General features: G+C 43.5%; 1 protein-coding gene across 1 annotated transcript; it reads right to left on the bottom strand.

The window, feature by feature from the left end:
• Nucleotides 1-432: 432 nt before the first annotated feature.
• Nucleotides 433-8,968, bottom strand: LOC117383474 (oocyte zinc finger protein XlCOF22-like). Its single transcript, XM_055227970.1, has 3 exons — nt 8,592-8,968; nt 2,980-3,456; nt 433-2,272 (listed from the first exon to the last, which is right to left on the bottom strand). Exons 1-3 carry the CDS (start codon nt 8,814-8,816, stop codon nt 1,262-1,264), a joined length of 1,713 nt encoding a protein of 570 aa, XP_055083945.1. The 5' UTR covers nt 8,817-8,968; the 3' UTR covers nt 433-1,261.
• Nucleotides 8,969-16,171: the final 7,203 nt, after the last annotated feature.

Here is a 16,171-nt window from a genome sequence, read left to right as displayed (position 1 = left end):
GCAATTAATGTATTTATGCAAAAACTACTTTAACTTGTATAACTTGAATGAACTTTGATTTTTAACTTCAAACAAAATGCATAAACCTCCATAACTAGAACAGAAATATAACCATGAAGTGCAGCAGAAAAAAAAAAAAAAACTTTCATTAAATGTGCTGTGAAATAACCTTGGTGAAGTTTAACTTGTCTTAAACCACTCTTATCTCCTAATAGTTTAGTTTTTATTTTCGGTACTGCGACCCACTGTGCTGCTGTCGACTTGACTAGAGCTTCTCATCGGCGCATGACGAGTTTTCACTGCAGCTCCTCCAGGACAACACTGCACATGGTTTGAGTACTGGCCTTAACAAATGTCATGAAACACTGAAAACTACAAGACAAAAGAGTATAACTACACACTCCATCTTGCAAAATAAAATGATCTCACTTTGGAGGTCTTTAAATGAGTCTATTTGTGTATTTCTGTCTGCGCACATCATACAGCAATATTGGAACATGAATTTATTTACCATAACTACACATGTATAATGAAGATACCTCATGCAGCAGGTTAGCTAGCTGATGTTAGCTGCCGAAAGCATGTCTCTCACTCTGAAAGTCTTTGAGCATGTGAGAGCGTTCATGATTTAACTGTGGCCCCATTTCTCTCAAGTTCTCGTGATAACAGTAGCACCAAAACAAAAATAAATATCTATACAACTGTGTAATTGCAATTTCTTATTGCAAAATAAAGACATGTTTTACCAAAATGGACAACAATAACTTTACAAAAAATATCTCCCTCTTCTCAAACAGAATGCATCTTTTTTATGCATAAAACATTTCAATGACATTTACATTTGGCCTGGGTTCTTCTCTCAAACAGAAAACACTCTGTTCCACCTTGTATAATCCCTGTATAATACAGGAAGTGCTCTACTGTGTTTTAAACTTCACTAGAATCATTTGAATAATTTCAGCCCTGGATTTGCCAAACTTTGGCAGCTATTGTTTTAGCCTTGTTTAAACATAATTTCTCTGTGCACCAGGAGATACTGGAGACCTGTGAGTGTGCGGTGGATGTGTCACAGACTCGCCCTCCTCGAACATTCACGCTCGGGCCCTAATGAAGCAACAGACTCCAACACAGAATTCTAGGCTCTGTAAAGCATCTCATGAACACAACCAATTAGCCTTCAGTCTCAGTTTGTGCTCTGTAAATTCTTGTGTGTTTTCAAAGTGAAACTTTGAGAAAACCCTTTATCACAAATGGAACAACTCTAAGGCCTCTCACCAGCGTGCATTCTCTCATGTTTACATAGACTAGACTTTGTGACAAATGTCTTCACACATGTTGAACAGCTGAATGGTCTCTCTCCTGTGTGTACTCTCATATGTGCATCTAGATTACACTTTAGGCCAAATGTTTTCTCACATGTTGAGCAGCTGTAAGGTCGTTCACCGGTGTGCGTTCTCTCGTGCTTACGTAAATGAGACTTTGTGACAAATGTCTTCTCACATGTTGAACAACTGTAAGGCCGTTCACCGGTGTGCGTTCTCTCGTGTTTAAGTAGATGAGACTTTGTGACAAATGTCTTCTCACATGTTGAACAGCTGTAAGGTCGTTCACCGGTGTGTGTCTTTACATGTTCATGTAGATGGGCCTTTTGAGAAAATGTCTTCTCACAGGTTAAACAGCTGAATGGTTTCTCTCCAGTGTGTGTTCTCACATGTTTATCTAGATTACCTTTTATGGTAAATGTCTTCTTACATGTTTGGCAGCTGAATGGTTTATCTCCAGTGTGTATTTTTAAATGTGCATCTAAACTACGCTTTAGGGCAAATGCTTTCTCACATATTGAACAGTTGTAAGGTCGTTCACTGGTGTGTATCTTTAGATGTTTATCTCGATTGCACTTTATTGTAAATGTTTTCTTACAAATTGAACAGCTGAATGGTCTCTCTCCTGTGTGAACTCTAATGTGTCTTTGTAAAATCTGCTTAGTCCCAAACCTCTTCTTACACACAGAGCACTGGTGTTTCTTCTTATCAGCTCCTTGGGCTGAAACCATCTGTGCAGCTGAACAGCTGATTGGAGCTCTCCAGTCTTCATCATTGTCAGTGCCAGAGGAGTGCTCCGTGTGTCCCTCAGTCTCTGAGTGTAAATGTGGCTCTGTGCTGATGTCCTGTCCCTGTGTTTCTTTTCTGTGCTCAGTTTGTCTATGCTGAAGCAGTGAGGACTCTTCTGTCTTCACACAGACAGCACTGGACTCTGGGACGCCCATTGGGAGCTGGGGTGGAGAACAAATACACAAATATTAATATTCATATTCCGACTCTCCTGAAAACAATAATAACAATAACAATAATACATTTGACATTGTACTGAACAGACCAAAAACAAAAAGAGGTGAGAAAAAAAAAAAAAACACAATACAAAACTGGAGGATGTGTGTATGGTTATGTGCTGATTGAACAAGTTTTAAGACGTGATGAGTCGTGATGAGTCGTGAGGGCATAGTGCTTGAGAATCATATGGTGAATAAGGAGAAAGACATCAGAAGATACAAACTAACGGCAACTTTATTATGCTGGGTGCATAACAAAGTCTAGTCATGTACCCAGACACACCGTCTGCTCTGCCTTTGCGGCTGAAACATGAGGTGGAGCCCGGGCTCAGAGAGAGCGCTCTGAGGGAGAAAACTTGAGTAAATGTCTCTAAATTTGTGTATTTTAGGCTTCTAATTATTGGTGAAAATGACTATTATCTGAATTATCGTGTGATGTCAAATTTGCCATTATCGGCAACCGATATTACAGTGCATCCCTCACTGTTCTAGTCTGGTGGTACAAGTCTGTTTCATGCTTCATATACGTGTGCATGGTCCTGATAAATAAATATATGAAATTAAATATTGAAACAGAAGCTGTGCTCTCCAACCTTATGTGGTCCGTTTCACTTAACTTCATCCTAGAAAATCATGTGGATAAAGCTCACCTGTGCTGGGAGCGTGCCTTCCTCCTGTTTGATGCTCAGCTCCTCTGGCTCCTCTTTAATCCGTGGAGTCTGAGTGTCCTGGTTTCTCTGGTTCTCCTCTTTGGAGTGACACAGTTCCTCCTCATACTCTGCTGTCGTTCTTTCAAACAGCGCAAAGATCTCTTCAGCAGCCGCAGTCAGCCGCTCATTCACCAAAGCTCTCAGCATTTGGCCTTTCTGGACTTGGTTGCAGTGGTCTCCATCAGCCTCTGTCGCCATCTGTGCAGCTGAACAGCTGAATGGAGCTCTCCAGTTTTCATCATTGTCAGTGTCAGAGGAGTGCTCCATGTGTCCCTTAGTCTCTGAGTGTAAATGTGGCTCTGTGCTGATGTCCTCCCCCTGTGTTTCCTCTCTGTGCTCAGTTTGTCTATGTTGAAGCAGTGAGGACTCTTCTGTCTTCACACAGACAGCACTAGACTCTGGGATGCCCAGTGAGAACTGGGGTTGGGAACAAACAGACAAATATTAGTATTAATACAACAACTTAATCTCGATTGCTTTCTACTTTATGATCATCCCCCACATAGACTATTGTTTAACTACTTGGTCTCTTATCTGGCCCACAACACTTAAAACCATTGAAAACCTCTATAAAAGTGGCCTAAAAATACTTGATAAAAAAAGCCCATTTCCCGCCACCACTGTCACATTCTGAAAAAGCAAAGACTATTGGACTATTGGACTATAAGAACATGATCAACCTTAAAAGAGCTTGCCTCATTGATAAAGTCCTACACTCCCTCACACCACCACCGATAAAGGAGTGCATTAACACCTGTGACCCCCACAGACCCACCACACGAGCCACCACCAGAGGTGACCTGTGACCCCCCCTCGGACGGACCACCTTTGGTCAGAATGTATTACCTGTCCAAGATGTGACCTGTGGAATAGTCTCTAACCCTGAGACAATGTCCCATGTACAGTTCTTTTAAAGCTCAAATGAAAAACTGGGCGGTGTGTGCTGCTACATTAATGAAAGGTACTGTAAAACTGTTGTTGTGCGGGAGAGGATTTGTACTCCTGACATTGAACTTTTGTCAGTCTCTCTTCAGCCGTTCTACAGCTGTTTTTTACTATTGTTTACGTGCATCCCCGGGCTGACTCTGTAGCCGCTGCACAGCTGATTGGTGACGTCACGCACCGCCTTGACACAATCTGCCCCGACGCCCCAAAATGTATTCTAGGGGACTTTAATCACTGTCGTCTGAACGAGACTTTTAAGACATACGAACAGTACGTTACGTGTACCACAACACAGAGGAATACAACCCTTGATTTGTGTTACGGTACAGTGAGTGGGGCGTACAAGTCTCTGCCACTTCCTTCTTTGGGATCCTCCTACCACAACTGCATATATCTTACGCCGCGGTATATCCCTGTGTTCAGGCGCCTGCCACGTGAGGTAAAAACTGAAGTGTTGGTCTGAGGACAGCATTGCCACACTTCAGGCCTCCTTTGAATGTACGGATTGGGACTGTTTCTTTGATGCATCAGATGATCTTAATGACGCATGTGAATCGATCTCTTCTTACATCACTTTTTGTGTTGACTCGATCATACCATCTAAAAATGTGGTGATCCATCCAAATAACAAACTGTGGATAACTAAAGATCTTAAATCAATTATAAATAAAAAGAAAGTGATCTACTGTACTGGGAACCAATTGGACAGAAAGATCATTTCTAGGGAAGTGAAAGGGGAGCTAAGAAAGGCCAAACTTAAATACAAGGACAAAGTGGAAACCCAGTACAGCAGTGGGGATCTTAAAGCGGCCTGGCGAGGTATTAAGAACATGGCCTCATGTGGCCACCAAAAAGAGGCCAGGAAACCTGTAACGGTAAAGGGTGTGTCTGAGGAGGAGTTGCCAAGTGCTTTTAATACTTTTTTCTCTTGTTTTGAAAGGGGGGATGTCTTGAAAAATGTGACTGATTGTAGGAATTGTCTTAAACCCTTAAATGATATTGTGATTTCACAGAATCAGGTCACTGCTCTATTTAGGAAGGTAAAGACAGGGAAGGCCCGGGGTCCTGATGCCATCTGTGGGCACACCCTGCACCACTGTGCCGCCCAGCTCACTGTTGTTTTTACCAAACTGTTTCAAATGTGCGCTGATTGTTGTCAAATTCCTACTCTGTGGAAAACATCAACGGTGATACCTCTCCCCAAATCAAACAAATTTGGAGTTGAGTGAGTTCAGGCTGGTGGCGCTCACATCACTTGTTATGAAGTGTTTTGAACTGATCTTAAAGACTCACATTTTGTTTTTAATTGAAGGAAAACTGGGTCCACTGCAATTTGCATATCAGCCTAAGAAAGGAGTGGAGGACGCGAAGCTTTTTTTTATTGAACACTGTCTATAAGCATCTTGAAAACACTGGAGCCCATGTGCGACTTTTATTTGCAGACTTTTCCTCTGCTTTTAACAAAATGCAGCCCCATGTCCTGGTTCAAAGATTGGCTGTGGATTTTAATTTACCAGATCAGCTTCTTTTATTGATTTTAGACTTTCTCACTGACAGGGTCCAGCGTGTCCTTGTAAATGGACAAATGTCTCCTCCCTCCATCTCTAACACTGGATCTCCTCAGGGTTGTGTACTGTCGCCTCTCCTTTTTATTCTGTACACGGACAGCTGCAGATCCTCAGAGGAAAACAGATTCCTCATTAAATTTTCGGATGACACGGTCCTGGTGTCGCTACTTGCAGGATCTGAGATAAATCATGGCCCTGCGCTGGGGCAGTTTGTCCAGTGGTGTGAGGACAACTACCTGGATTTGAATGTCACCAAAACGAAGGATATGGTTATTGATTTTAGACGTGCACCTTCTCATAGTGTTAGTGTCATCCATGGAGATGTTGTCGAAATTGTCGATAATTACAAGTATTTAGGCACCGTGATAGACAACAGATTGAGATTTGATCTAAACACTGAAAGCATTGTTAAACGAGGGCAGCAAAGAATGTATTTGTTGAGAAAACTGAACTCTTTTAATGTAAACAGAAATATTCTCAACAACTTTTATTGTTCTTTTATCGAGAGTTTGCTCGCTTTTTCTTTCATTTGCTGGTTTCAGTCTCTGTCCTTGAAGGATAAGAACAAACTGCAGAACATTGTTAAAACCTGCTCAAAAATTACAGGGGTTAAGCAGAGGGAGCTGCATTCTCTGTGGGAGGAGCAGGTGCAGAGCAAAGCCAAGTGTCTCCTGGCTCAGCCCCTCCATCCTCTGGCTCCTGACTTCATCATGATGCCTTCAGGGCATCGCTTTTATGCTCCAATAAGGAAAACAAATCGTTTTTCAAATTCTTTTGTGCCCTCAGCGATTAAATTGCTAAATTCCAAGGGTAGGGGTTCTTGAAGTTTTGCACTGTTGTTTTTATGTATATTGTTCCTATATTGTGCTTGGACTGACACACTGTGTGTTTGCGTGTATGTTGAATTGCTCGGAGTATGCTGCAAATGAATTGCCCTCTGGGATCAATAAAGTTTTCTGAATCTGAATCAAACATGCATCATCTATAGTGGCAATGTGACTTTAACTTTTCTGCAGAGACATATTTGCATGTTTTATGAAGGGGGTGGTTATAAAATATAAGTGTTTTGAATGGGCCAAACTGACTGAAATAATGGGAACTGAGCAATTTTTATTATGACCCTTTTGTGACCCCGGCTCTTGAGAGAACGGATAGAAATTAGCCTTTGGCTATAATCCGGTGTTTTTACATTCATGTTATATCATGTCTGTTCATTAGTATGCATTGTCCCAATCAAATAAATACTCAACTAAATGTTTTGACATTTTCTTGGTTGAGGTTTGTTAGAAATATTGTTATACATTTATCAATCTCAAGATGAGAACAAATGCACAGCCTCCAGATGTAACTTTCTGGGGGCAGCAAGTCACCTGCATGTTTCTATGGAAATACTGTGGAATATCATAACCAAAGGAACAGGAAGGTTTGTGTGGACATGACAACATATGGTTAAGAATTAGCTGCACCAAAACTGAGACGGGAAAGAGGCTTTTAGTCGTTTTGCTTCACAAAAAATGGAACACACTCCAAGGAAAAGCAAAACTGGTTAAGATGGTGACACAATCGCAATTTAATAATCTGATTATGAACTTTTATACACACACCTGCTCCTGTTTTTAATGTTTTAGTCGGAGGTTCAGAGCTTAGCCAAAGAAAACAAAATGGTCTGAAAGGGAAGTCAAAGAGGCCATTTTTGTTAGGAAAGACAATCCATTTCTGAACAGGAATAGGGCCTTAGACATCATCCATCACATATTTATAACTTCATCCTCAGACAGTGGGGCAAAAAAGGCAGCCACCAATTGTGCAAGTTTTCCCACTTAAAAAGATGAGAGAGCCCTGCAATTTTCATCATAGGTTCACTTCAACTATCAGACAAAATGAGGAAAAAAAAATAATCCAGAAAATCACATTGTCTGATTTTTAAATAATTTATTTGCAAAATCTGGTGGAAAATAAGTATTTGGTCAATAATAAAAGTTAATCTTAATACTTTGTTATATACCCTTTGTTAACAACAACAAAGGTCAAATGTTTTCTGTAAATCTCCACAAGGTTTTCACACTGTTTCTGGTAGTTTGGCTCATTCCTCCTGCAGATCTCCTCTAGAGCAGTGATGTTTTGCTGCTGTCACTGGGCAACACAGACTTTCAACTCCCTCCAAAGATTTTCTATGGGGTTGAGATCTGGAGACTGGCTAGGCCACTCCAGGACTGTGAAATGCTTCTTACAAAGCCACTCCTTCGTTGCCCGGGCAGTGTGTTTGGGATCATTGTCAAGCTGAAAGACCCAGCCACGTTTCATCTTCAATGCCCTTGCTGATGGAAGGAGGTTTTCACTGAAAATCTCACAATACATGGCCCCATTCATTCTTTCCTTTACATGGATCAGTCTTTCACTAGGTCCCCCCGTGTGATTGTTTTTCTGTTCTACAATGAGATTTGAGCTGTAGAAAGTTGGATCAGGTGCTCTGTTTTCCTGAGGTCACTCACATTAGCAACAGGTTGATTGACAATATAAAGTAGTTTATTATTAAACCTGCATTTCAATGTACTAATGCTAAAGTTAATGACATTAATGTTAATGAATAACAGTAACAGAAACACACACACTATAAACACTATGAATCTGAGACTTTCCATTTCAGATTCATGTTGCTCATTGACGCTTACACCACAAACGAACATCTTTAAACAGCCTCGTTGCTACAGCTCGCCCTCTGCCAAACCAACGGTGCGGGCGTGAAGGGCCCAGTGCCTTCACCAACCTCGCTCTCCATTGGCTTTTTGGTTGCTATGATACTTGTGGATATTTGTGACCTTAAAACCCTCAAACACAAGTTTCCTTTATGTTCCATGGGCTCTCTTTGTTATTCAAATTATAGACAGAAAATAAATGGACACCAGTCGTTCCCAAAGTGTGACGAGCCGTGGCCCCTACCCCCCTCCCGGACAGTTACTCAAAATGAGTATTCTGAAAAGACCTACGTATTTTCAGTCCGTGTATTTAGTGACTTCCAACACTGTGGATAAAGCTCACCTGTGCTGGGAGCGTGTCTTCCTCCTGTTTGACGCTCTGCTCCTCTGGCTCCTCTTTAATCCGTGGAGTCTGTGGAGTGTCCTGGTTCCTCTGGTTCTCCTCTTTGGAGCGACACAGTTCCTCCTCATACTCCGCTATCGTTCTTTCAAACAGCGCAAAGATCTCTTCAGCAGCCGCAGTCAGCCGCTCATTCACCAAAGCTCTCAGCGTTTGGCCTTTGGACATTTTAACAAAGTGTTTTTAGCTTTAGCTCCGAGCTAACCGCACACGGGGCTCTGTCTGCTTCCTGCTTTTTGTGCAGCAGAGTAGACACGGTTAGTGCACTGCTGTAGCCACTGGTCAGGCTGTTCCACTCCGAAAATACTCACCATAGTCGCTCCGCCTCAAACTTTAGACCACACCTCTGCATTTGTCTGATCACTTCACTTTTTTGGGGAAGCTCCTCATGTTTGTCATTTATCTACAGCAGCCATGATGCTTCCAGATAAGAACACAGTGGCCCAGGCTAAGGGATCGTTTTGGGAGACACAAAGCTAAAAAAAACGGCCTTAGATTAGATTTTAATCTTAGAATTACATGTTAACTGTATGTGCGTGTGTTGGTTGTACCAGGGCTCCCCCTTCTGGACATCTGAGACTTTGCACGTGAAATTATTTTCATACAGTTCGTCACTGTTGAATGTTTTTCATGGTTTTAAGTTTGGATTTTATTGAAAAGCGCTTTGTGAGTGTTGTAAAGGGCTTTTTAAATAAAGATAGACTGAAACTAAATGTCATACTCAGTCGTCCAGGTCTGATCCAGAGCAAAAGAAAAGTATAAAATCTGTCAACTGGACAAATTGTTGTAGATGTGGTCAGATTACTGGTGGACACGGCCTTATATCGGACTAAAGTGAGGAGCTAACTACACTGACACCAAAAACAGGTATTATTTACAGTTTCTGTTTGTAGGCTAGTGTGCACTGTGCCCGAGTCCTACTTAGCATAGTCATTCAAGCCCATAATGCATCCTGACCAGCCCTATTGTTTTCTTTGTTTTTCTTTGGCTCTGAGGGTGGAGTTATAAATAGGGGATGGATGTCTGAAGCCCCCATTCATGTTCAAGGAAGGATTGTCTTTCTTAACAAAAACTGCCTTCAGACAGATACAGGGCAGTGTCCTGCAGTAATCTGACCAGAACTGAAGAAGTGGCTTAAATGAGCAGCCAAACGTCTTCACTCCTATAATGATTTGTCCAGCTGACAGAATTTTCTTTTGCTACACAATAGAAATACATCTAATACCAAAGCCTGTCTAATTTAGTATATTAAATACAACTTCAGCAACTGACTTATTTTTTATACTCAAAAAAAACTTTATTAAAAACTGGCAGAAACAGGAATAATTGTTTCATATTTTTATATAAATAAGAATATGAAGGAGACGTGTTATGCAAAATGACTTTTAAGAGCTTGTAAGTATCTTAAATTTTCTACGTTTGAGGCCTCAGAGCTCAGAAAATGTACATTTTCATCAGTCTTCTAAAAAAATAAAAATAAAAAAAATCCCTCACTGTATAAAAAAAGGAGGCCACAGAAACAAAAACTTAAAAACATGAAAATCTGCCACTTGCTGTGGTGAAAAGCCACTCTGAAGAGGGGCCAACAGCAAAGAATAGGTCCCATGAATCTATTGAAAGGACACAGTAGGAGAGGTCCTCGTCTGGACTGCTGGTGAGAGCAGACGGCTGCAGCCGAGGGGAAAAGAAGAAAAAGGCTTGGACCCTCCACGAGCTCGAGAATAGAGCTCAGATCACGCCGAGTCCCAGGGGAGGGACAAATCCCCCCCATCCATTTTTCCCATAGACTTTTAGAGAAAAACCTAATATTAAGAGTAAAAATACATTGAGGAAGCTAACCAGCTACCTGCTAATTGATATCCAAGTCAAGGAAAATTTATTTATGTAACACAATTGGTACACAAAGTAATTCAAAGTGCTTTACAGAATAAGAAAGACATTACAATCAAAACACAACAAATCAAAACATCAACAATCTCAAATAATCATCCATCACAGTAGTCTAACCTACTGGAGACAAATGCATGGGCAAGTCTCTCCAAGTCTGGTTTTGACAGTATACCTTTGATTTTTGACATGTTTTTAGATGGTAAAAAGCTGCAGATGTTAATGATTTGATGTGGCTGTTAAAGTTCAAGTCTGAGTCCATTATTACCTCGAGATTTCTAGCCTGATTTGAAGGTTTTAGAGAGAGAGACTGGAGGTGACTGCTGACACACATATGTTTCTGTTGGCCAAAGACGATGACTTGAGTTTTGAGTCTGGGTACGAAGCCCTAATAAGTATCACACTAAAAAAGACAGCAACTGACCTGAAAGATAAGATAATGGCCCGAATTAACACAAGGCAACCCCAACGCCATTTACAGAGACTAAATGAAGTACGATCTGAAAGTCTCCTAGAAGATGTGAATGCAGCATTGAGAGCGATCCCTACCTCAACCATCATAGAAACAATGAGCTGATATACACTTCAACAGCAGTGAACCCAGTGATGCTTGGGTATAAGAGCAACCATGGGAGCCATGAGAAACAACCACCTTGGAAACGACAGTTAGAGGGTTAAAAAAAAGGCAGCGTGGAGAGCACCAGAGCAGACCCACCAAGGCTTCAAACTGAGAGGTCCTGGAATGCCATATGGGAGAAGGAGGCATCATATAACAGCGATGCACATTGGCTTGTAGCTCTGAGAGAAGGCCATAGCAACCTTCCTGAACAGAATCCAGTCACCATCACAGTGGCATAGATCCAGAAAAGAGTCTCAGGTATGAAACCGCACCAAGCCCTGACATGATCCACACCTACTGGCTAAAGAAACTCACTCACCAGAAGATCCTTCTAAGAGTATAGTCCCATCCAGCCAATACCCTGTCCCTCCACAACATGGAAGTTCATGTCAGGTATCACCAGGGCTAACATAAGTGGGCACATGGATGAATACATGAACACAGCACACAAGGGCATTGGCAAAGATACCAGAGGAGCCAAACACCAGCTCCTGGTAGACCGAACAGTCGCTTGCGACTGCAGAATCCATAAGACCAACCTGTGCACTGCCTGGATTAATTACAAGAAAGCCTACAACTCAATGCCACACACATGGATCACTGAAGGCCTGGAGATGTACAACATCAACAAGGTTGTGGAAAACCACCCTTGAGGCTAATGGCAAACTATTTGCACAAGTGACCATCAAATGTAAAATATACCAAGTAGATGCACTGTCCCCACTGCTGTTCTGCAAAGGTCTGAACCCCCTCAGCCAAATCATCAAAACTGGCTATGGATACGACTCAGGAATGGGGCCACCATCAGACACCTCCTCTACATGGATGACATCAAGCTGTGCGGTAAGAATGAGCAAGACATTGACTCACTGATCCACACAACCAGGATCTATAACACAGACATTGGAATGCCATTCGGAAGAAGTATAGCCGGATGGTGACAAAGAGAGGGAAGATAGTCCACAGAGAAAGGGTCTCAAGGAACAATAGCAGACATTAAGGACAGATACAAGTCCCTTGGTAGCCCACAAGCAAATGGCAACCCTGAAGAGGAAAGAGGAAAGCAGCCACGGCCAAATACCTCTGACGAGTAAGGCAAGTCCTAAGGAGTCAGCTCAATGGCAAGAACAAGACCCAGGCAATAAACAGCTACGCCCTGCCAGTAATCAGATACCCAGCAGGAATCATAAGTTGGCCAAAGGAGGAGATACGGACCACAGATGTTAAGACCCGAAAGCTCCTGACCGTGCATGGCGGGTTCCATCCCAAATCCAGCACCCTGAGACTGTACACGAGCTGTAAGGAAGAATGCTGAGGACGTGTGGGTGTGAGAATCACAGTCCAGGATGAAACATCCAAGATTCAAGTACATCAAGGACAAGGCCCCAACAGATGACGTGCTCAGCGTCTCAAGCATTGGAGCACAGAGGAAGAAGTACTGGAGGAGGAACCATCATGGGAGGAAAAGCCCCATGCATGGGATGTACCAATGGAACATAACTTAAGTGGGTGATATCAAGAAATCCTACCAATGGTGTGAGAAAGCTGGACAGAAGGACAGCACAGAGGCGCATCCTGGCTGCACAGGCCTTGAGCACCAGAGTGATAGAGGCCCAGATCTACCACACCAGACAAGACCCAAGGTGTAGGCTGTGCAAAGAGTGGAATGGGACATTTCATTCTGGACCCGCAGCTGGGCGGTCACTGTTGAGCTCCATAAAACTACATGAAACTTACTGAATGCATTCTCCTGTTTCCCCACTCACCACAGGCTGACTTCACCAGAGCAAAGAACACACAGCTTACTATAAAGTTTACATGTTTAGGCCTGATCTGTGCTGAAAACAACTTTTAGCTCATCAAGATACATATAATAATCATGTGGCTGTGTTTGATTTTACACATCTGTGATGATATAAACGTAAATAGAGGAGGGAGGGATGCTCCTGAAACAGATCAAAACAGATCAGGTCGAATCAGCTGTCAGTCAGCATCAGTGCATGTGTTTGACAACACTGCATTTCCTATCATACATTTGTTTGTAGTTCATAAAGGCGGTTGAAGACATCTGCAGTTGCTTTTTTTCCACCTTCACCCACCTTGATCTCACGTTATTACTGGCTCTTATGTATCCAACTGATGTATCGGTATTTGGATGTTTTTGCATATGGGTTATCGGCCTTAAATTTCCAGCAGAGGGCAATATTTTGTTTTGGCCGATCTACTGCCTGAAAAATACACACAAATCTTAGTATTAACACGTTAATGTAAAGAGACAGCTGCACAAAATGTGACAATAGCTCTCTCATAGGGCTGTGAAAAAATATATAAATAAAAAAATCGGCAGAGTTTATCTGTTGCTATGTATTCTAAACCATCGGTATCTGCCATGAAAAACCCCATATCAGCTAATGTCTAATGTGTAGAGCCATCCGCCATCACAGCCATGCTCATCTTAAACACACTTATTCACTCCAGCAGTTTAAACAGAAAATCAATCGACTCATTTCTATTATGAAGTCGTTTTAATATCAATACTGCAGTGTACAACAAACAAATTGAAATCTACAAAGTGGATTTATCTATTACTAAAAACAAGAAACAGCACAAAATGTCTTTAAACTCAAACACTAGGTAAATAACAATCACTATCCCAATGATTTATTTGGGTCATATTTGAAATTACAAAGAAACCGCAATCATTAATGTACCTTCAAAAGTGAACCTGCAGTGTAGCCATTTCTTCCCCTCATCTGCTGTTGTCCTTCCCCTCGTCTGCTGTTGCTCTCCTTGTCCTCGTCTGCTCTTCATACTGCTTATTTTGTTCATACTGTTTATTAAGTCCAACCATGCATTTTCTTCCACTTATCCGGGGCCAGGTCACATGGGCAGCAGTCTAATCACGGACTCCCAGACCACCAGCTCCTCTGGTGGGAGTCCAAGGCGTTCCCAGGTCAACTGACAGGCGGAGTCCCTCAAGCGGGACCTGGGTCTTCCCCTCCTGGTGCGACATACCTGGAACACTGGCCCAGGGAGGTGTCTAGGAGGCATCCTGAACAGATGCCCAAGCCACCTCAGCTGGCTGCTTTCGACGTGGAAGAGCAGCAGCTTGCCTCCGAGCTCCTCCCGTGTGATCAAGGTCCTCACCTAATCTCTAAGGGGAAACCCATTTCAGGCACTTGCATCCACGATCTGGTCCTTTCAGTCATTACCCAAAGCTCATGACCATAGGTGACGGTAGGAACGTAGATTGACCGGTAAATCGAGAGCTTTGCCATTTTGGCTCAGCTCCTTCTTCACCACAACGGACCGATACAGCGACCGCATCATTGCAGACTCTGCACCAATCCACCTGTCAATCTCATACTCCATCCTTCTCTCACTCGTGAACAAGACCCTGAGATACTTGAAATCCTCCACTTGAGGCAAGGAGTCTCCACCCACCTGAAGAGGACGCCACCTTTTCCCAGTCGGGAACTATGGCGTCCGGATTTGGAGGAGCTGATTCTCATCCCAGCCGCTTCACACTCGGCTGCAAACCACCCCAGTGCCTGCTGCAGGTCCTGGCTTGATTAAGCCAACAGGACAACATCACCTGCAAACAGCAGAGATGAGATCCTGTGGTTCCTAAACCGGCCCCCCTCCGGCCCCTGGCTGCGCTTAGAAATTCTGTCGATGAATATAATGAATAGAACCGGTGACAAAGGGCAGCGCTGGCGGAGTCCAACATGCACCGGGAACAGGTCTGACTTACTGCCGGCAATGCAAACACAGCTCCTGCTCCAGTCATACAGGGACCGGACAGGCCTTAGCAAAGAGCCCCGGATCCCATACTCCCAGAGCACCACCTAAAGGACACCATCAGAGACATGGCCGAATGCCTTCTCCAGGTCCACAAAACACATGTGGACTGGCTGGGCAAACTCCCATGAACCCTCAAGGGCCCGATGGAAAGTATAGAGCTGGACCAGTGTTCTGCGACCGGGATGAAAACCGCATTGCTCCTCCTGAATCCAAGGTTCGACTATCGGTCGGATTCTCCTTTCCAGTACCCTGGAATAGATCTTACCGGCTGAAGGCTGAGGAGTGTGATTCCTCTGTAATTGGAACATACCCTGCGGTCCCCCTTATACAGAGGGACCACCAACCCAGTCTGCCAGTCCAGAGGTACAGTCCCCGACTTCCAAGCGATGTTGCAGAGAGGTGTCAACCAAGACAGCCCCACAACATCCAGAGACATGAAGCACTTGGGACGGATCTTGTTCAGCCCCGGAGCCTTGCCAGTTAGGAGCTTGCCAACCACCTCAGTGACTTCAGCCTTGGTGATGGACGAGTCCACCTCCAGGTCCCCAAGATGGTGGGATTGAGGAGATCCTCAAAGTATTCCTTCCATCGCCCGACAACATCCCTAGTCGAGGTCAGCAGCTCTCCGCCCATACTGTTGGTGAAGCACTGCTTCTCCCTCTTGAGGCATCAAACGGTTAGCCAGAATTTGTTTGAGGCCTTCTGATAGCCTTCCCCCATGGCCTCCACAAACTCCTCCCAACCACAAGTTTTTTCTTCTGTGACTGCATGAGCCACAACACACTTGGCTGATACTCGTCAGCTGCCTCAGGAACCCCCACAAATCAACAAGGCTCAATAGGACTCCTCATTCAGCCTGATGGCATTCCTTACTTCCGGTGTCCACCACCAGGTTTGGGGGTTGCCACTGTGACAAGCACTCTAGACCTTACAAGCATAGCTACAATCAGCCGCATCGACAATAGAGGCAGAGAACATGGACCACTTGGAATCCATGTCCCCAGCCTTCCCGGGATCTGGGAGCAGCTCTCCTGGAGGTGTGAGCTGAAGACCCCCCTGACAGAGGGCTCTGCGTGATGTTCCCAACAGACCCTCACAGTATGCTTGTGGCTGCCATGCCTGTCCGGCTTCCTCCTCCGCAAGAAGATCCAACTCACCACCAGGTGTTTATTTAGTAACAAAATATATTTTTATTTATTTATTTTTTAAATTT

Source organism: Periophthalmus magnuspinnatus, chromosome 16 (assembly GCF_009829125.3).
Source record: "Periophthalmus magnuspinnatus isolate fPerMag1 chromosome 16, fPerMag1.2.pri, whole genome shotgun sequence".
Taxonomy (NCBI): Eukaryota; Metazoa; Chordata; class Actinopteri; order Gobiiformes; family Gobiidae; genus Periophthalmus; species Periophthalmus magnuspinnatus.
Note: the sequence above shows the minus strand (reverse complement) of the source record. Positions and strands in the feature narration are given on the sequence as shown.